The 21,979-nt window shown below is 41.4% G+C and overlaps 2 protein-coding genes across 2 annotated transcripts in view; one reads left to right on the top strand and one right to left on the bottom strand.

Moving 5' to 3' along the window:
* Positions 1-115: 115 nt before the first annotated feature.
* On the top strand, positions 116-2,988 carry LOC109465802 (SRR1-like protein). The gene is made up of 7 exons (XM_019763244.1): positions 116-349; positions 643-683; positions 805-1,070; positions 1,379-1,474; positions 1,811-1,959; positions 2,286-2,331; positions 2,731-2,988. Exons 1-7 carry the CDS (start codon positions 144-146, stop codon positions 2,914-2,916), a joined length of 990 nt encoding a protein of 329 aa, XP_019618803.1. The 5' UTR covers positions 116-143; the 3' UTR covers positions 2,917-2,988.
* Positions 2,989-3,288: 300 nt separating this feature from the next.
* LOC109465778 (oxidation resistance protein 1-like) overlaps positions 3,289-21,979 on the bottom strand; it is a 20,881-nt gene continuing 2,190 nt past the window's right edge. The window contains exons 2-20 of the mRNA XM_019763216.1: positions 17,718-17,762; positions 17,294-17,433; positions 16,301-16,392; positions 15,593-15,700; positions 14,934-15,044; positions 14,775-14,807; positions 14,178-14,330; positions 12,819-13,000; positions 12,006-12,186; positions 11,417-11,677; positions 10,203-10,683; positions 9,662-9,720; positions 9,401-9,576; positions 8,834-9,008; positions 8,493-8,609; positions 8,005-8,157; positions 7,385-7,480; positions 6,913-6,986; positions 3,289-6,457 (exon numbers count right to left, since the gene is read on the bottom strand). Of these exons, the coding sequence (XP_019618775.1) occupies positions 6,319-6,457; positions 6,913-6,986; positions 7,385-7,480; positions 8,005-8,157; positions 8,493-8,609; positions 8,834-9,008; positions 9,401-9,576; positions 9,662-9,720; positions 10,203-10,683; positions 11,417-11,677; positions 12,006-12,186; positions 12,819-13,000; positions 14,178-14,330; positions 14,775-14,807; positions 14,934-15,044; positions 15,593-15,700; positions 16,301-16,392; positions 17,294-17,433; positions 17,718-17,762 (2,776 nt within the window). The 3' untranslated portion in view covers positions 3,289-6,318. The remainder of the gene's footprint in view (positions 6,458-6,912; positions 6,987-7,384; positions 7,481-8,004; positions 8,158-8,492; positions 8,610-8,833; positions 9,009-9,400; positions 9,577-9,661; positions 9,721-10,202; positions 10,684-11,416; positions 11,678-12,005; positions 12,187-12,818; positions 13,001-14,177; positions 14,331-14,774; positions 14,808-14,933; positions 15,045-15,592; positions 15,701-16,300; positions 16,393-17,293; positions 17,434-17,717; positions 17,763-21,979) is intronic.

The following is a 21,979-nucleotide window of genomic DNA, read 5'->3' as shown; positions in this document are numbered from 1 at the left end:
ACCAGGAGAAAAGACTCTAAAATCTATATGAATTTTTCTATCTACAACTTTCATATTTTATAAAAGAACTCCATAGTGTGTAAATTTTATTGATATTAACGAGATAGAATTGATACATTTCTTTTTTTCCTTTGAGACTGAGAATGGTATGGTCCATAGCCAAGATGGCTGCGCCCGGCAGCTTTCAGGACGTTGCTGACGGTTTTCAACTTGTATCGTCCAAAAAAAGAAGAAAACGGCGGGAAAATCGGCATAAACAGACGACAGGGTACCTAGGACACTCACAGGAGAACGGAGAAGATGATAACATAGACCTGAACAAGCTGGAAACCAAGATACTAGCTGCCAAGTAAGTGATGTATGTTGTGTTTACCACCTTGTGTTTGCAAACAAACTGTTATTTGAAACGGTCTCAACAACAACGTTATTTGAAACTCGAATAAATCGTACTTTGCACTTTCGTATGAAAGAGTTTGTCTTTAAAGTTAAAACTTTTGATCCAACGCAAACCTAGAGCTTTCGACCAGTCACTCTACTGGTCTGGTCTTCCTCAGTAGACTGACCCAGTGAGACTTGTCATGTGGCTTCTTCTACTAACTAGTATGAAAGAGTTTGTAACTGTAAATGTGTCTGTTTTTACAGAGAGGAGTTGAGATGTTCAGAGTTCTTTTCTACAGTACAAGGTAAGTTATATAGAATTTCTTATAATTTTATTATAACTTCAACCAAGAATGTTCAATTCAAGTTCTTCTATCATTGCATTTCTGCACACAACACAATGCAAAATAATCTTTTTTTCTACAGAAATTTTCAGACATGTAAAAAGTGGAGACTGGGAAAAACTCTGTGTTCCTGACACACAGGGCAGCCCTAGCACCAGCTGTCAGTGTAATGGACTAAGAAGGACCCCTAGCACCTGTCATCAGTACTGCAGTGACTGTGGAACACTAGCAGACGATCTGCAGACTGAATTTGAAGCTGTTGTCTGTTATGGGCTGGGCAGATTCTCCTGTTGTGTGACAGCAAGATACCAGCTGGCGTTCCTATTGCTACTCAGAGATGTGCTAGATGTGAGTATTGTAGGATGGATGGACGGACAGACAGAGATGTTTATCAGATGTTACCAAAAATAGAATACTGTAGTTGGTTTCTAATTCAACTCGAAAGTCATACTCATAGCAGGCCTCAAAATTAACTTTCCTTCCCAGCACTGTACCAAAAATGTCATTCATGGGACTTTTCCAGACGCAAAAGCCGTGACATGTGCCTGATAAATATTTAAGTAGATGTTGATGTTGATTTTTTTTTTCCTACATGTATGACAGCTATACCAGCTATACAGTGCAGAATACAATGTAATTTCCCACCTTGTCCACAGGTTCCCAGTTCCTGCCATGTCTATGATCCAGTCTTTTCATCCTGTGAAAAACTGCTGCTACAAAAACTGGGATGTCAACTTATCCTGGAGAACGAGGTAATAATGATTATTAATGATATTATAATAATATACATTTTGTAGCACATCGGCAGAACGTACTGCGCCTACGCAAAACCCCCATTTTTTCACGGTTTTCGTTGGATTTTTGGTCAACTTTGCATTAGAATTTTGCCTGTTGCAGACAATATTTTTTCAGACGTAACATTTAGAAACTACAGACGGGAGTTTAACCTTATATGTGCGAATACGACCTTATATGAGACATTCTGTCAAAGTGCTGTGTACAAAACTCTGACAGCATCTGGTCTAGGCAGTCTGGGTGCTAATGCTGATTGAGAGCTGACATAGAAACAAAAACGTTGTGTTTTGCAGGAAGGAAAGAGACAGGTAGACAGCAGAACCCTTTTCTACATGCCCCACTGTGGGAAGCCTCTGTACAACAACCTGCTGTGGGCAAACTGGGGACAACAGCTGCATAACGTGGTTATACTGGGGAACAGTCTGTCCAACATGGCACTCAGGTAAGTACAGCAAGTTTGTGGGCAAACTGGGGACAACAGCTCCGTAACCTGGTTATTCTGGGGAACAGTCTGTCCAACATGGCACTCAGGTTAGCCAGTGTTACATGAGAACTTCATTGACACAACAAAAGTACAGCAAAACTACATGTAGACAGACAGACAGATACAACAAAATTAACCTGCATGCAAGACAATATATGTATCAACTTACACTACTTGTTCTAAGGTCTGAACATTCTTTGATATACTTAACTTTGGGAACAGTCTCTCCAATGTTTATATATACATGTATGTTCTTGAATTGTTGTGCCATTTTTTGCTTCCAGGTGTCCAAGCCAGGAGTTGGAGAAAGCTGCATTCTACATACACAGTGTATCCTACTCATGGTTTCTCATATACTGATACATAAGTGATATTTTAAGTCTTTTTTTTTTTCATAAAAAAATGGGGTGATTTTGCTAATGCAGTGGTTTTTGCTCAGTTTCCTCTTCATCTTCTTCTCCAAATACTAACCTCTGACCTGGCCAATGATCTGATTTGTTAACTAGTAACTGGTGTTGGATTACATGTACATCATGTTGCAATTTTATAGCAGGAGGGATTTAGACTCCTGTCACTTTGTGTCAGCATATATGTGTTTGAATGAATGTATTTGAGTAAGAACTAACAGAGCAGACCATATGCGAAGGTCAACATTATGCATTTGCTTTGAAAATCTTCCTAGTTTTACTTTCAGATCGCAAAAGAGTACTCCTTAACGTCAGGTGCCAGATCTTAGACCACACCAAGGAGTTCCCCCTGCCGAACAACTTTCACTTTCAGGACATCTTCAACGACTTGTCCCTCCACGTGTTTCCCGCGTCTGACATTCCACCATCACTATGGCAACAGACTACGGAACCCGTCTATGACCTTGACTGGCAGGAAGAGATAATTACCAACTGTGACAAGTCATGATGTCTCCTACCGGAGTTTGTTTTTAGTAAAGGCCAGGGAAATTTTCAGTAATATATTAAAAACATCTTGTCAATTCTGTATAGAAATGTGTGTCATTTGTTTGCCATATTCTTCAATGAGTAAACAGATTATGAATTGATATACAAGAAAATGGACTGATCGAGATCGTGTAGACAGTATTTTTGGGGGTAAAGTGAAAATCATGGGTGTAGGAATATGGATAGCAATATCCAGTGTGGGTCTCTATTCCACAGAGGGGGTGTGATCTTGTGTGTACTCATTTTCTTTATCAGTATTGCATCTTTCGTTACGAGTGCCAAAGACATCCCCCCTTCCACCCCCCAAAAAAATGAACACATCACACATCAGTACAAAGTGTCACCTTTTATTGAGCACGATCTAAACTTCACCAGTCACCACCTACCGGACCAGACAGCAACTTTACATGCCACAAGGCAGACACTCAGCCCACAGGGACCTTAGAGAATAATAATAACCTTTGTCTTTATTATTTTACATCTATCTATCTACACTGTATACCTACAATATCTTCCAACATGGCCAGTAGATGTATTTTTTAAGTACGAGTTTTTTTCCTGCACTGCAAGTTTTAGGGCAGCAAGGAAATTTCGGGCCTGGACATTTCCAGGCAAGTTTTTTGGACACCGTTTTCTGAAACTTTGTCGGATTAATCAAGGGTAACACTTTGCAACACTAGACTCGAGACTTGTCCGTTTGCTGCGGAAAAGAAAGCGACAGTCTTTGTGTACGTTGTGCAATTTAAAGTCACGAACATATTTCTAAGGGAATGCATTGCACAACTTCAGAATTATAACACTTTTATATCACACAACTTGATTACTTTGCCAATGGCTCCACTACAGAGTTGTAGCCAAAAATCTAACACAAGACCTTACAAGGTTAGTGTCAGGTCACCAAAAAGGTAGCCTGGAAACAAGGCCCAAAACTAGGCCCCAACAAGCCTGCAGTGGAGGCTATACGAATATGGTCACTTTGACTCTGTACATGTATGAACACCCACAATCATCTAGATCTGGACTTTTTTCATCCAGACACTTTTTTTTCTTACTCGCCAGCGAACACATTTTAACCATCATGTAACAGTAGTTCTACACTCTTGTGCTGGCTTGTAGTACAGTAACATTGTACATTGTACACTCTATTTTAGTCCGTACTGTACATACATGGATCCACAGGGAAATACTCCCAGCTACAAGTCATCAGATACACCAAGCTTTCGGGAGGTCGAAAACTCCCGGGAACTTGTATCTGAAAATGGTACCTATTGACAGGATGCACAATGTGTATAACCAACAGACTCCAGACTAGTCAACAGTTACAACAGCCAGTAGGCCTACTGTATGCCCAGCCTATACAGCTAAGTCTTCAGTAGGCTAAGCTATCACAGCATAGTTTAGGCCACAAGTATATATTTTACATACTGTAAATTTTATTAACTTCTGTGGCAGTTTTATTTCTGAACGATGGTGGCAAAGAGGGGATTTTGCAGTGTTTTAAATTCTTGCCAAAACAATTCTGTACTACAGTAGTAATACATTTAATGCATATTTGGGGTGTCATGGTTTGCAGTTTAGACGTTATCACACAAATAAAACTGCTGCAAAAGTTTTAAGAATTACAGTATCAATGTTTTTCAGAAATGGCTGTGACATTTTATCATTTACAATCTCACATTTTTCTCTTCTTCTTTTGTCAAAAAACACAAGAACCTGGGGATTGCATTTTGTACTGCCTGAAACAACAAAAAAGTATTACTCATCTGTCCTTTCACGAGTCAAAAGAAATTATCATTAAATCATAACTGTGACATACATACTGGCTTTGATATAAGAAATGTTCACTGTAAGTTGGGCCCAACATTTAGAAGTTTGACAGCTTCAAATTTCTGCTGGGTTTTCGACTTTTGTCCTACTAAGAACAAGTTTAAAAAGCTTAGTCTGAAATATATTCAACAACCGATGCCATAGCCCAGCAAATCTCAGTTACAATGTACACTTGCAAAAAAAAAGAAAAAAAACTTTAGGATGTTTAGCTTCTATTTTAAGGCGCTGTAACATAAAATCTGAAGTTATCATTCTTTTCTTGAACGGTAAGTATATTACCTTTCATGATACAATAACACAGGTGCTATTTATAGTTAGATTTATACAACTATAGTGGTTACATAACAGATTATTCACATAGAAAGCATACATGTAAGCACAGTGCCCATTTATAATCAATCTATCTGCAAAATAATTATCTGGAATGACAAAATACCTCCGTGCTCTCTTCTATTATAATTCTATTCTATAGGAAAATAAAGTTTATTCTACACTCCATTTAACAGCATTATTTTCATAGTTGCTACAGATATGGTGGCTTTTCTTTGACCCCTTTCTGACTAAAAACCTGCAAACTTACAGACAAGAAGCAATTAATACCAGGGGCTCTGGATGGGATGGTTACAAATGTAACTTGGTGGAAAACATACCCACTGTTTTTAAACCCAGCTCCTATTATTATACTGCCATGGCTTAATGTAGTGTCTTTCTTACAACAAAGAGTCATCTAGGTTTGCGTGAAGAGAAGAACAAAAAACATTTTTCAAAAATTCTTCTTTTTTTCTGCTAAATAACTGTAGCAAGATGTGAGTAAACTGCATGTTTATGAATAATATTTGACTGGCTTGATGCATAAATTGAACATGATTATGAAATGCAAACATATTTGATAATCGAAATACATATAATTAGCCAAATAAATGTAAATACCATACATCCTTAATATGATTCTGTAATATCATGAAAAATTAGTATAGTTTGATATTTGAGATGGTTGATGTACATCTCAAAACCCCAGGTGAGATCAGTTTACATCTGTCTAGTAACTATGACATTTTGGAGCCTCCAAGTACAGTATAAGATTACATCTCACAGCCTGGGTACAGGATCAAGTTACATCTCAGGCCCAGGCATATCGGGTTACATCCCCAGGTACAGGTACTGTATCGGGTTACATCTCAGGACCCAGGCATATCAAGTTACATGCCCAGGTACAGGTACTGTATCGGGTTACATCTCAGAACCCAGGCATATCAAGTTACATCCCAGGTACGTGTACTGTATCGGGTTACATCTCAGGACCCAGGCATATCAAGTTACATCCCAGGTACATGTACTGTATCGGGTTACATCTCAGGACCCAGGCATATCAAGTTACATCCCCAGGTACATGTACTGTATCGGGTTACATCTCAGGCCCTGGGTGTTGATCAAGTTCCACCTGGGTGTATTGTGTATAAGACCAGGTAACACCTTGGTTCTCAGGTTACAGACAGAAGCCCTGTGTGTATCAGGTTACGAGTGTTTGGATATCAGGTTACATCTCGAAGCCCCAGGCCTCCAGCCCCTTGATGGTGAAGTCCTCCTGCGAGGTCAGAAGGTCGTTGTTGAAGGTCGTGCAGGCGTGGGTTCGTCCATGGTACAACATCTCGTCCAACCACAGGCCAAACTGGCCGCTGGAAAGAAATATGATACTTACATGTAGCATGAAAGTTCATCTGTGTTGGTACAAATCATTACAAATCATTCCATGAACAAGGTTGATGGAGTCAACCGAAAATTTGGGGTAAGTCCCATTGCTGTAGTCTAAGAGTGTTGGAAGTTAAAGCTTTGTCTTTATTTCATATATATGATACTTGTCAACCACATGCAACATCTTATCCAATCACAAGCATGCATTTAATCCAATAACCAATATCAAGGCTTGAAATACTGGGTGTAGTGCAATGAAATTTGGAGTGTGATATTTAATATAAGGTTGGGTGTACCAGTGCACCTACATCTATTCCCAAAAAGTATTTCAAGCCCTAAATTTGGACCTGGTATATATATAATAGCCAAAGGCAACTTCAGCAGGTTGGAGGTTAAGACATTATGGTGCATCTTAAGAAAAGATGAAGATGTGACTTACTCTCCTCCTCCGATGGCCAGACAGTCCTTGTCTCCCTTGATGAAGAAGGTGTTGTCTCCTGTCCACTTGTACACCTGCAGGAGAAGCAAAAAAAATCAGGTGTTTCACAGAGTTGGACCTTTAGTCCAAGGCCCAATTCCCACTAGGATAAATTTGTCCAGATCGAGCCAAATCGATCCGGCTCCAAGCAAAATCGAAGCCAGATCAAAGCGAATCAATTTGGCTCAATTTATCCTAGTTGTAATGGGTATTTCTGTCATTTTGATGGAGTTTTGCTGGAATTGATGGACAAAAATTTTGCTGAATCCAAATCTTTCACGGACAAAAATTGGTGTGTTACGATACGGAAAAAGATTTCTTTAAGCTAAGCTTTCTCTATCAGCAAAAATTTGTCCCTCAAAATGCATGAAATAGTAAACAAGACTACTTCCGGAGAAGGGTGAAAAAGGCTACAGAAATTCTCTGCATTTACCTTGAAGTCTTGAAAGAAGGTGAAGAGAAAAGATTCTCCTGTTCCGTAGAAATGTTCGCTGATCTTTACTGGGCTGGAGGTCAGAGCTCCAAACACCTGAAAACGGATACATGTCAATCAGTATCATATTTCAACTCTAGGTATCGTATTTCAACTACTGTATCTGATGTACATGTAAATTACAAGGTACTTGTCTTGAAAATCTTGTCAAGCTATGGCTTAGATCTAACTCATGTGGACACACTGATTTTGGCGTCTTACTACAAAAAGGGGCACCAAAAGACAGTTACTCAAGCAATCGGACATGATTTTCGACACCGTTTCAAACCAATATCATATATCCAGTTGCTTGAGTTACTGTCCTTTGGCGTATTTTATTACCTGGATGTCTAACCTTCATCAACGTACATAAAAGTAACATGTTTTTCAATGGCATTGCAAACTTTCTTTTTTTAATGTAGAAATCTCTACACAAACACACACCGCGCTACGCACCCCTGTACAATATAAACGTCGATTGACCGGCATTCATTGCGGTAAACAAACTGTGACGTAATAATGGTATAGGTCCATTAGAATCAGGCGGGCAGGAGACATGATACATTTTTTTTTCAAGTTACCTTGTCGTCAGAATCTTGCACCACGAGCAGCACAGGTGAGTCGACGCCGACCATCTTCTTGTACATAGTGGTGAGGCTGATGCCGTGTTCAAACGTGCTGTAGATCAGCATCCAGGCATAGCCTTCTGTCCTGGGGGGGAGGAACTGGGCAAGCTGCAGGCAGACACAAAAGGCACTGTTACTCATTTGCTTTTGAGGGTTAAGGGTTAAGGGTTAAGGGTCAGTGTTCACTCTTACGGTAAGGTGTCTTTGTTGGTGAAAGGTTAAGGGTCGGAGGTCAGGGTTCACCTGTGAGACGTGTATGGAATCCAGCAGTTCGCTCTTGCCCAGGAGGGTCGGCTGGGGTAGGGTTAAAGGTCTGGGGTTGAGGGTCAGGGTTCAGGGTTACCTGTGAGACATGTTTGGAGTCCAGCAGGTTGCTCTTGCCCAGCAGGGTCGGCTGGGGTAGGGTTAAAGGTCAGGGGTTGAGGGTCAGGGTTCAGGGTTACCTGTGAGACATGTTTGGTGTCCAGCAGGTTGCTCTTCCCCAGCAGGGTCGGCTGCGGTAAACTGTCCTCCACCTCCAACATGGACAACCTACGCCTGGCCTCCATCGCCGTGACGATCTGCAGTAAACAAACAAACAAACAAACACAAACAAATGTGTTCTGTGTGTGCCAACTCTGTCTGTTTACTATCAAACTCAATATGTCAATGATTATGTCCCAATGCAGGTTTTACATTGAGTATTGAGTGTATTGTATATCAAGTGAAGTTAAATCACTAGAGATCGCTTTAATCTGATTAAAAAAAAGGAAGTACTGAAACTATTTTTTTTCTTAGGCCTTACCTCCCAGTCCTTATACAAACTGGACTCTGCGGAGTAGAAGTCATCCACGACTTCCAGCGAGTCTGTCTCCTCTCCCAGCACCACGAAACCCGACACCTCAAGGTCATCCTTGTTGACCTCGTGGCCGTACACGTCCGGCGACCATTGCAGGAAGAACGCGTACAAGTGGTCGGCTCTGGGAGGGGGGGAGAAAACTATGTCAGCAAAACAAAATTTAATACAACATTTGCAAAGCAATAATTGTTTACTTTCAAGTGCTGAAGCCAAAGGACCTATTTCACGTCTGTTTATTTTAATACTCAAACACATTATATGCTGACCAGCCCCTCTCTGTCCTGCCACTTGCTACACAATGTAACCTACATTGTAACACCACAGGACTATGGTGACAGCTATCTGGTCCAGGTTGTTGACCTTTCTTGTTTGGAAAGGAGGAAGACAAAACAGGAAAAACAATGTGTTTTCCTTCTGTGAACATAGTAAACAACCTCATGTCTCATACCAAGGTTACTAAGTGTCTCCCACCAAGGTTTACATTTTCGTGTCTCCCACCAGAGTTTAGTTTACCTGTCCTTGGGGATGGCGAACCAGTATTCAGGCAACTTGGTGCTCCCTGGGTTGACGACCTCTTTGCCCCCCGTGAAGGACTTCTTCATCTGCATGACCTTGAGACACAGGAAGAGCGGCGGGCCTTGGGGGGAGTTCAGGGACTGGGGCTGGGATGGCAGCAGCTCTGTGGGATGGAGAAAAAAAGGTCATAGGGTGGGTCATTCGACTGGTCACAGCGTGGGTCATTTGATCTGTTTGTAGGCATTTCGTCGGTCTTACAAAACCATTATCTGTTATAACGTGGGTCATTGTGTTCTGGGGCTGGGACAGCAGCAGCTCTGTGGGACAGAAACATGGGTCACAACGTGGGTAATTTAAATGGTTACAACGTGGGTCATTTGACTGGTAACAATGTGGCCATGGGTTATTGTGCTCTAACTGGGGCTGGGATGGCAGCAGCTCTGTGGGATGGAGAGATGGGTCACAATGTGGGCTGGGCTTGAAATTAATGGTGTCCCGATGGCCACTGACCAATAAAATTTTGGCCAGGACAACTATAAAATTTTAAGACACTTCGTCATAATGATATACATTGTACATCAGAAATGACAACTTCAAAATACTTTACTTTACTTTCTGTACTTGATTCTGTTTCTTTTATTATCACAACTCTATGATTGTACTTAAGTTGGTTTATACCTTTCTTAATCTATTTATTTTTTTTATATTAATATGTATGCCTTGTGCAGGGAGTTTTGAAAACTGCCAAAATGGCGATACGCTGACCCTGGATAAATAAAATGAAATGAGATCTACAAACCATCAAATGACCCCGTCAAAGACGGCAGGAATGTCGGCCTCTCCCGAACCCTGTCTTCCGTCGCCACCTCCTTCCTCTGTCCGGGGACGTCTTCCGAGGAGGGTAACAGTTTCGAGGCATCCTTAGTAAGCTCGGCGATCTCCTGTTGCACGCCGAAGTCCTCGGGAATGGCCTCGGAAATGTCCTGCACGCCCGACCTGTTCGCTTCTGTCGTGAACAACCCGCAGGAAAAGTCTACAAAGTTTATGCTCTCTTGCACGATCCCGTTTCCAGCCAGAGAAACCAAGTCCGTGGCTGAATCTAAGTCTGTGTCCGTGCTGCTAGTAGCAGCGGCGCCGGTCGTGGTTAAAGTGTCCGACGTTGTGATTGCACCGTTGTCCGCCGGCCTGACGGTGTCCTTCTGGTTGGCCTCGACCATCTCCGCAATGCCGCTCTCCACGCTTCCCGTGTCGCTCGCGTCGCTGCAGCCGCTTTTCCTAACCTGGGAATTACAAGGAAAAATGAGAAATTCAGCTTTAAGAATTTTTACACTTACCTAGTACATGAAAATGTAGCTGTTGTTTTTTGGTGTGTGTGTGTGTGTGTCTGTCTGTGTGTGTTTCTGCATACATGTAGTCAGGGTTGCATCCTGGTTAAAATAAAAATGTGTTGCTGGCGTCGCTGAAACCACTTTTCCTAACCTGGGAGTTAGAAGGGAATTTTCACGTACATGAAAATGTAGGACGATTGTTTTTGGTTTGTCTGTGTGTGTGTGTGTCTGTCTGTGATTCGGCATACTTGTACAGTGTAGTCAACATTAGCCTGGGTACAATCCAAGCATTTGGACTGAGCACACGTGGACTGAGTCTGCTGGGTTCGACTTTCTCTCTTCTTATTACCTGGATATCGAACCTTCAACAATTTACTACAAACCTGGTCGGCAGCAGTTTCCTTTCCATCCGTTGTTTTTCCCCCAACAGCTTTCCCCGCATCAGTTTCTTCGTCAATCCCAGCATCTAGACTTCGCCTGTTTGGGATGACTTTCTCTCCTCTTACTATACCTGGATATCAAACCTTCAACAATGTACTACTAACCTGGTCTGCCGCAGTTTCTTTTCCATCTGTCCCCTTCCCCCCAACTGCTTTCCCGGCGTCTGTTTCTTCGTCAATCCCTGCATCAGGACTGGGTTCACTCCAAAAAAAGGCAGTTTTTTCTAGGTTTGGTTAAGCCTTACCTGGTCTGCGGCTGTTTCTTTTCCGTCCATGCCCTTCCCTCCAACAGCCTTCCCCTGGTCAGTTTCTTCGTCAATCCCCGCGTCAGGACTGAGGACCCGAGGACTGAGTCTGTTGGGGTCCACCTTCTCCTCGATGATGGGGACCAGTTCCTCCACAAACTTCTGCGGCTTTGGCACGTTGGAACCTTCCGCGGCAACCTCGGAACCCTGCGCGGCAACGGGGTCGGATTCCGCGTCTCCGAGGTCCACCAGCTGGGCAACCTGGGCAAGAAGGTAAGATTGTCACCAAACCTCTTATTAGACGTCATAAGAAACTAATTGGATTGTCATATCAAGAACCTTGCCTTATCTACATGTCATTTGAACAGAACACGTGTTCCACTTAGGGTCACTGTCAGTCATGATACTAACGTAACCCTAACCCATTCAGGCATAGAACTAGATAGATATGGTTCTGGATATGATCAAAAGTTAATGTACTTTGAGAGATTTGATGTAACAATGCCAATGAATGAAAAACATCACAACATTAGAATATGCTGTGGTACAGACAAATAATTCAAAATGACATATAACAAATCTTTTCCACCTCCACGGCTGTCTGCTGCTGCCGGGCGCCGCCGTTTCCCCCACCGAACACCTCATCCTCCAGACTCTCCGACCGTTGCCCAGGTAACGAGGCTTTTCCATTGCCATGGCAACTGCTCCTAGAGGAGCTGGTTGGTTCCGCCTCGTCCTGGCTGTAGTCGCCGGACTTGTAAATCTCGTCTCTGCAAGGATGGGCAAATATCAATCAATCAATCAATCAATGAACCAACCAACCAATCAATCAATCGATCAATCAAAATCTCTCAAGAACTACACATGTAATAAGCATGATTAAAATTACTTCAAATTCTGTACAACAACAGACGGCAACAAGAATTCAGTTTGTCTCTTTTTGTTTACCTGTGTTGCTTGTTTACCTTTTATGTTTCTGAGTAAAGAGACTCTTTTTACACCACCAAGTGTTTTATTCACAGCCGACGTTTCAGTGACCGTCTGTCACCTTCCTCAGGGCAATTCTGACTGGTTCACATTACACTGCAGCACAGGTGTCGCTGCTATAGATGCATTCATGTTCTTGCTTTATCATGGGTCTGATATCATGGTACAAGGCAGATTGCAGCTGCAGGGTTGTTTACCTGTGTTTATTTACATGTTTGTTTACCTTTTATGTTCCTGTTCCATCATGGGTCTGATATCGTGGTACATGGCAGCGGATAGAACCGTGTCCATCTGTTGTTTGTTTACCTGTGTTGTTTGTTTACCTTTTATGTTCCTGTTCCATCATGGGTCTGATATCGTGGTACATGGCAGCGGAGAGAACCGTGTCCATCTGTTTGTTTGTTTGTTTGTTTACCTTTTATGTTCCTGTTCCATCATGGGTCTGATATCGTGGTACATGGCCGCGGATAGAACCGTGTCCATCTGACAGATCAGTCCGTACTCCTCACATCCTGTCTCGATGACCAGCGGGTCCGACTTGTGTGGGTCGAACATGATGGCGTTGGGAGTCACCAGGAGAACTCCGCTTACTGTGCCCTAAGAATAACAACATTAGGGATATGTTAGCTATCATACAGTCAGCCCTAGCCCTAGCCCTAGCCCTAGCCCTAGCCCTAGCCCTAGCTAGGACATGTTAACAACATACATGTAGCTGTGATGCAGCCCTAACCCTAAACCTAACACATCCGGTCTCGATGACCAGAGGGTCCGACTTGTGCGGGTCGAACATGATGGCGTTGGGAGTCACCAGGAGAACCCCACTTACTGTGCCCTAAATAACAACAGGGACATGTTAACAACATAACTGTCACGAGAAGCACCCAGCTTACTGTACCCTGGAAAAATTTATAACATGTTAGCTACATTGTACCATGGAGTCAGTCCTAACCCTAACCCTCCATAACAGCTACTAACTAAAGACTGAGGGCTGTCTTAGTTTGGAAGACGATATGATTTGCTCATGTTTGACAGAATTATGTTTGACTTATCATTACAAGGTAATTTCTGAAATATACAATGTAGCCAGATCTAATCTTATTAATATGTTTTATTCATGATTAATTTCATTTTCCAGCATGAAACATTGTTTGACCTTTATGTCAAGGACAACTCCTAATCAAAACGCTCATCAGTACTAACCTGAAATTAGTTCTGTTCATCATTTGAATTATAGCTGGTTTGAAGAATGTGAAATTTTGTGAGGCAAATGTTTTCCTCCCACAGGGAAAATTGTCAGTGCTCTACCATGTAAATTAAATCACAGACCTGAAGCTGCCCACCTACGAATATGTCACTGAATCTAAAAGTAAAACCTGGGCTAGGACAATCAAGGGAAAATGTTACGCGCCAGCAATGATGTACTTGACCTTGACTGACCTTGTCAGCTGTGATGTACCTGGCATTGACTGACCTTGACAGTAACATTGACTGACCTTGAGGACTATGACATTGAATGACCTTGAGAACAGGGACCTTGAATGACCTTGAGAGTAACATAGACTAACCTTGTAATAGAGACTTAACTAACACTGATGATGTTAAGAAACTACATGTAAGACTCACCTTGCCAGCAGTGATGTACTTGACAATAACTGACCTTGCCAGCAGTGATGTACTTGACAATAACTGACCTTGCCAGCAGTGATGTAAGGTCACATTGACTGACCTTGTAACAGTGACATTGACTGACCTTGCAACAGTGACATTGACTGACCTTGCCAGCGGTGATGTACTTGACATTGATCTTGAGGAACTGTTCGTGGAACTCGTCCTCCTTCTGGCTGCCGAGTTCATCTAAGGACGACTGCCGGCTGCTGCTGGGGGTCACGACCTGGGCGGGGCTGGTCACATGACCAGGCTCCGGAGCCTGAGGTTAAAAACAAGCATCAGTTTCTATCCTGCCAGTTTGAACTGTGAGGGTTGGAAATATTTTTGGTAATCTGCAATGGGTGGTGCATAATAGCAATTATCATATAGCCATGTGACTTTGACCAATCAGAAGGCTCCATTCCATATGGCTTATAACGCCATATTGTCACAAACAGAGTCAAAGCAGGTCTTTATTCATCACAATCCATACATAAAACAATCCAATAATCACCCGCAATTGACTTTGGGTGACCCAAATAGAACACAACCCTGTTCCATTGACATCGGATGACACCCAAAAGGAACTTCGGTTCTGTTCTGATGACCCAAACAGAAAACGCTGACCTTGTTCCAATGTTCCGATGAACTCATATGAATCCTGATGGAACACGTAAAAGTAAAATCTGGCTGGCAGCCTTGAAGAACTTATTTATCTACTTACCGAAGGTTCCTTTTCACGAACAACAGGCAAGTCCTGCAAAAATACAAACAACAGTTAAACAAGTGTCTACCAAACAAAAGTGCCTGAAGGAATTTGAGCAGGTCTTAAGCAACACAATCTCCTTGCAGGAAAAGTAAGAAAGTCTTAAGAAATACTGACAAATCTCCTAGAGGGAATCTCGGTTGGAGGAGAGGCAGGCGGAGAAGCTGGGCTGCTGGACACGGACGTTTCCTCATCAGTCCAGGCATCGGGATCAGGCACGTACAGCATCTACAGTAAATAGATAAATAAACAAAATCTAATAAACAAATAAGGTCGTGTGGCGCAGTCTGTAGCGCGTTCATCTAACACCCAAGAAGTCTCGGGTTCGAACCCTATCATGCCACTGATCTTGTGCCCTTGGGAAAGGTACTTCACACGACTTTCCTCACTTCACTCAGGTGTAAATGAGTTCCTAGCTTCAGTTAGGGACATCCCTCGGATAGGACATCACGTTGAACATCACAGAAATATCTTACAACACATCACACACACTACAGAAAACTAATCATGCCAGGAAATAACATCCTTGTTGGCAATTTGGCCAGTATCCATGTACATCACACACAAGTATACGTTACAACATACAAGACAAACGCTTTACAATAACCAAGACTTAGTAGTATCACACACACTACAGATAACTCACCATGCCTTGTTGGCAGTTTGTTCAGTCTGGCCCGGTCTTACTAATGAATTATCCAACCACATCACACAAGGACTTTACAACATAAAAGAGGTTAATATTAGCATCACACACACTACTACAGACAACTCACCATGCCAGGGAACACCATCCTGGTGGGCAGTTTGTTCAGTCTGGCCAGTTCTGATGGAGTTGTGTCAAACTGGAGAGCAATGCCAGCAAGGGAGTCACTCTTCTGAACCTGAGATAAACATAAACAAACAAACAAGTCAACAAAACTGGGGCCAACATTCAGGCCATTGGCAGAGAAAGTGGAAGGACTCTCAATGTGGATTCTCTCTTTTTCTGAATGAATGAATGAATGAATGAATGAATGAATGAATGAATGAATGAATGAATGAATGAATGAATGAATGAATGAATGAATGAATGAATGAATGAATGAATGAATGAATGAATGAATGAATGAATGAATGAATGAATGAATGAATGAATGAATGAATGAATGAATGAATGAATGAATGAATGAATGAATGAATGAATGAATGAATGAATTATATAGAGACAGAATGATGAGTTAACAAGAAGAATGCATGGTCAGTCGATGGGTGAATAAATGGATGAATGAGTGAATAAATGGATGGATGAATGAATGTATGAATAATAGAGTGACAGAATGATAACTGAATGACTGAAACACTGATAGCATTGATGCATGAGAAAGAATAATAATATTGAAAAAATGAATGGAAGGTAGATGAATGCATGGTTCGTTGATGAATGAATGAACGAGTGAAGAGAGTTATGATGTAGTCCTTACCCCGTTCTGTGCTGTACTTACCACGTACTCAGATGTGCCCTTAGGTTTAGGAAGAGAGCGGGTTCGCCGCGCTCCTTTCTTCTCATGTGGGGACTTGGCCACATCTTGGGAGTCTGTGAAACAACATCAAAAGGGGATCAATTAAGTTACTGCACACCAGTGCCATTGCACTAGAAAAACTGCCTCAATACTACAATATATGTATAGTGGGTTACAAATTGCTTGCTAAGGCCACACCAATTTAATTTTAATTTCTTGGTTAACGGATTCGCCGCTTCATTTTTTTCTGATTTGCAAATAAAAATAAAAATCCAGAATCAACTGCAAAATGCTAATATTTTGCCCTGAACAGTTGAAAACAGACCTTTTCATCCTAGTTGTTACAGTTATTCCATCTTTCAATGCAATGGTATCATTAAAAGTTCAAAATTCATCGTTTAAATTTTGAACCAGCCTGGTGTGATGACTTCATGGCTCCTATCGTACCATTTTGGGCCATAATACGATGCCTAGGCCTGTTTTTATTTTTTATTTTTTTTCGCCCGCCCGCTCCATTATTTTTCTAGAAAAATCCGTTAACCAAGAAATTAAATTGGTGTGGCCTAATGGTTGTTTAGGGTTCAAAGGTTTGGGACAGGTTTAGAGATTTGCAGGTTAAAGTAGTGACCAGTGCACTAATGGGACTAAACAGTTTGTGTGTCTGGGTGGTCAGTAGTCAGGCACAGTATGCATGCAGGGATTCCAGTTATGTTTTAGAGGATTCAAGCCAAGGGATGTGTGGGATGTTAAGATGTGTGTTGGGTTTGAGGGTTATGCATATGGGTTAGGATTAAAACCCTGGTGTAATGTGGGACTGAACTGTTGATGTGTTCTGGCCAGTGAAATTTTCTAGGAAAACAAGACTAGGGTTTGAGGGGTTTCTAAAGTATGATAACGGGACCTAGTAAGAGTTTTCTGGGATAAGGTTTAAAGATTAGGGTTTGGGGGTTAGGCATAGTGTTGTTAGTTACTGACCGAGTGAGAGTTTTCGAGGATAGTCCTGTGGCTTGTCCTTGGCTGCCTCCCAGTCCTTCCCTCTGTCCCCGACCTCTGACCCGGCGGTCTCCCACGGAAGTACCGACGGACCCCCGCTCATGTCCACCGACTGGCTGAATCTGAGGGTGCGAATAAAACATTAAATGTTCTGAATCTGAGGGTACAAATAGAAAAATTAAATGTTCTGAATTTTTTCTAGGGTTGGCCGGCATCAGGAAACAGGAAACACAGCATTTTTTTCTAGGCTCTAACAGTCTTAATTGTATTATGTCTATGTCTCAGACTCTGTAATCATTACATCATAATGGCTGCTAGCTGCAGGGCATCCACTGTATTGCAATGTTTGCAATTCAAAACAGTCTTTAACAGTTTGTTAGTGGTCACCACTTTTCTATAAACTTACCTGCCAGGCTGTTTGTTGCCTCCTCTCTGTAGCATCCCTCGGTACCTGCAAAGTTAACATGATGTATGGGTTAAGTGCTTCATTTCATAGATTAATGAGTTACTGTACACTAGTAATTAAACGCCTGGTCAACGACTTGGTGATTAATCTCACAGATTAATGAATCAGTAATGAAAACTCCAGTTAATGACTTAATGATCAATCATAAAAGACAAATGAGCTATATTAGAACAGTATAACACTGAACGACATGTTACACCTAAGAAACCCTTGAATATCTAACTCTAAACATTAATGCCCCTGCCATACTGTACTTGGTGACAGTGAGTTGCACTTTGCGATATAGTTTCTAGGATTCCGTAGGAAAGAGTGAGTTTTTGAACACCTCAATCCTTTCCTCTGAATTTCCAGCCCTGCTATGAAACGTTGTCCCCTCCCCAGGCCTGATACACAAATGTACCTACGTAGAATAAGAGTGTAGCATGATGACAGAAGCCTCCACTGGGGCTGCCTGCTGCAGATTTAATCAAATTGTTCCTCTCATGTTTTTCATGTAATTTGTGCTGGCTTATAGGGACTGTCCACTACTCACCAAGGGGAGGGTGTGGCAGCTGGGGGAGAGCCATACAATAGCGCAGGGGGCGGATTTATCAATTTTATATGATGAAAATTGACAAATGTAATCGAAAACAAAACCTCTGTGCATTGATATCTAAGTCTACGAGTACAGAAACACACATTGTAGCAATGCTGAAGACAAGCTCAACTCACTGACAGTGAGAACTAACTGGCCCAATACTAGAAAGCTTTATAAAGGCTACTCAGGAACATTCCCTACCATAGGGCACAGACAAAACATTGAACAATGCACAGAATTGAAGGACTGACTCTAACAATTAATTGGACCATGATCCATGCAGCTATTTTCTGATACTCATAAGCAAGACATTTGATTCAAAGGCCTATGCTGTACATGTATAAGTACATGTATATGTATATGGCTGTAAATTATTAACAACTTACATAACAGTGATATACACTGTATCATCACAATAATGTATGAATGTACAGGTACATGTAGAAATAACTGTTACTGTGTGGTCACAATCATTCAAATTTGTCATAATTCTTTTTTTTTTTTTAAACTGTGCTATGGACACCGTGTAGAGGTCATCCCAATGTCACAGAGACGACCTTGTGGACTGTCCGGGGTAAACAGTGATTACACTGAAGGTCGTTTGCATCGCGAGCAGGATACGACCTTTCAGTGTCAGGTATACATTATTCCACATGCCCATATATGGGTAATTACACAACTCACCGGGCCATGTTAATGTGGTATGTTGTTTTGAATCAGTTTGAACTGTAGTGTAAGTTTCAAAACAAAAAAAAAATTGACTTGCACAAATTTTTGGCTGATCAACTTTAGCCTTTGTGAAGGGATGTAACATTTGGGTTTATCAAATTTTTGTGTTGGAAAGAATTTAGAGTAAACTGTGCAAACCTTTTTTTTAGAATAACTTCTACCAACACAAACATACAAATTTTACCCATTTTGGCCAGGCCAACTGAATTCTTTTTCTCAAGCTGGAGGAGCAACATTGCCAACAACAGACAAAACAATAAATTCTTTGTAAATGTAAATGTAAACTATGACTACTGTTGTATTTTGTGTGCAGGAGCATTGAATTGTAACGGTATGTGTGCACCTGTTTTCACCTGTTTTGCATGGTGAAAAACTCAAATAAACAAAAAACCAGTATAAACAAAACACAAAGCTAAAAAATTTGCCATGTGACCCTTAAGGCCTGGTCAGGCCCATCGTTAAAAAGTGAAAGTACTGAAACCCTGCAGCTCGTTACAGAAGTGATTAGCGCTGTCATTACCATAACTCTGCTCACTTCTCATCATTCCTGTCACAGGTCCAGTCAGAAAAGTGATTATTGCTGCAGGACCAATTAACCTGAAATTCTGTCTGGGATCCCAGTAAGTTGTCCTGTAACTATCAATGCATACTGGTTAACTGGACTTGGATCCGGACTTGTAAGAATGTTTAGGTTCAAGTCCAAAAAAACCTAAAAGTCCCCCTTTTCTTTCCAAACCACCTCAAACCTTCCGTAGATTGCAAAATGAAGAAAACGCTGCCTTTGGGCATCGTCAAATACCGGCCTCCATGTTATGTGGCCAAAGTTTCACCTAGACAACATTGCAAGGTTGCCAACATGCAATTTTGTACATGCCATGGGTTTAGCTTTAGGTCCGGACTTACAAGTCCGGAACTGAACCTAAACCTCTGGACTTGAATCCGGACCTGAACCTAAAATTGGGTTTAGGTATGCAGCACTAGCTACAAGTATACGTACCTAAACCCACATTTAGGTTCAGGTCTGGATTCAAGTCCAGAAGTTCAGGTTCAGTTCTAGACTTGTAAGTCCGGACCTAAATCCATATGGCATATACAAAATTGCATGTTGGCAACCTTGCAATGTTGTTTGGGCAAAACTGTGGCCAGACATAACACATGGAGGCCGGCGCCAACACTTGACAATGCCTAATAGCAATGTTTTCTTTATTTTGCAGTACAGATTTTACAATCTATGGAGGGTTTTACTAGACATCATTGTCTTGACTTGTCTAGTACCAGTATCTTTTGTTTCCTTTGGGACTTCTAACAAAAATTGTCTCCAATTATTTGCATATCAATCAACAGTTTGTAAATAACAAAAAAAAAAAATGCTTTACCATGAGAAAAGCAACTTTTCTGTCCTTAAAAACTTGAAATTCTGGAGCATAGACAAGCTCTAGGGCTCCTGGCACCTTTCCCAAACAAACCAACCTATCCCAGATGACCCCTGACCTTTAACTTTCGCCACACCCCCTTTGGCAATTTTCTACCGTCAAAACAACATTTCCTGTTGGTCTGTAGCCTCCATAGCAATTGCCAAAAACTGGGGGTTTTGGGGGTCTTCGGGAGATTTTATGTGCTATTTTCTGATTGCATTTAGACAACATATAGCTGACCTGGTAGAACTGGGCTAATCAGAAAACAGCCAAAGACCACCAAACCCCCTGCTCTATATATGCCTAGGCCTGGAGGCTATATGTTGTTCCCATGCTCTGTACCTGACAGTATCAACAGCCCAAATGTTTAAATTGGAGGATTCCGGAACAAAAACTAGACATACAACAAATAGAGAGATGATTTTTAGAGCTTTGTATTCGAAGAGCTGGTATTTCTTTATGTATAAACTGACATATTTAGTTTTTTTCATGGAGAATATTACTTCAAATAATAGCTACATGGGTTTTCAGAATCAGAACAGATTGGCACAGAAGTGACAGTACTTTTAATGTTGAACTTGAAGTAAATAAGCAAGTTCAGGTTTAAACTAAGGATCTAACAATACACAACTTGTATTTAATTTTAAAGAATTTGCAACATGGAACAATATATTCAAAAATGTTCTCAAAATATCATCTTCTGAAGATTTACATGTACCAAGCATTACTCAATGATCAATAATGGTGCCTTCTGATTGGCCAATCCTGAAACATTTGAATGTGTAATAAGGATGTGGTGCACTGTGATTGGTCCTTCATATTGTGGTCTGTGATTGGCTCATCCTATCCATTCACTAGTAATAACTAATGAGGAAATGGTGCCATGTGATTGGCTATTTTCCATCCAATCAGCTTTAGCGTAAACCATCCATCCATCATTCATCCATCAATACTTTCATTCATTCGTCTGTTTCACATTTTTGGAAGAACGTGGCTATATACACTCTCGGAGTGTATATAAAATCTATTTGTCTTTTATATACACTCCGAGAGTGTATATAAAATCTATTTGTCTTTTATATACACTCTCGGAGTGTATATAAAATCTATTTGTCTTTTATATACACTCCGAGAGTGTATATAAAATCTATTTGTCTTTTATATACACTCTCGGAGTGTATATAAAATCTATATAATTTGTCTTTTATATACACTCCGAGAGTGTATATAAAATCTATTTGTCTTTTATATACACTCCCGGAAAGTTGATAGGGCATTCGAATGATCTGTCGCCGGTGCGAAGACCGTGCGATCGGCTGGGTTATCCAGAGTCACCAAAGAGACCGGGGCGAACCCCGGGTTGGTCTTGGTCTGATAAATGCACGCCAGACCGTGAGGTTGGTGCTTCTGCCGCATGTATTAGCTCTAGAATTACCACAGTTATCCATGTAGGATGTGACGATCAAAGGAACCATAACTGA

Source organism: Branchiostoma belcheri, unplaced genomic scaffold, assembly GCF_001625305.1.
Source record: "Branchiostoma belcheri isolate BF01 breed outbred unplaced genomic scaffold, Haploidv18h27 scaffold158, whole genome shotgun sequence".
NCBI lineage: Eukaryota > Metazoa > Chordata > Leptocardii > Amphioxiformes > Branchiostomatidae > Branchiostoma > Branchiostoma belcheri.
This window is presented reverse-complemented; position numbering and strand designations above follow the sequence as displayed.

Excerpts from the sequence above, each read along its gene's own strand:
- LOC109465802 (XM_019763244.1), top strand. The coding sequence starts at position 144 with ATGGTATGGTCCATAGCCAAGATGGCTGCGCCCGGCAGCTTTCAGGAC. Across the intron at positions 350-642 it reads ACCAAGATACTAGCTGCCAA|AGAGGAGTTGAGATGTTCAG; the intron begins GTAAGTGATGTA and ends CTGTTTTTACAG. Across the intron at positions 684-804 it reads GTTCTTTTCTACAGTACAAG|AAATTTTCAGACATGTAAAA; the intron begins GTAAGTTATATA and ends TTTTTTCTACAG.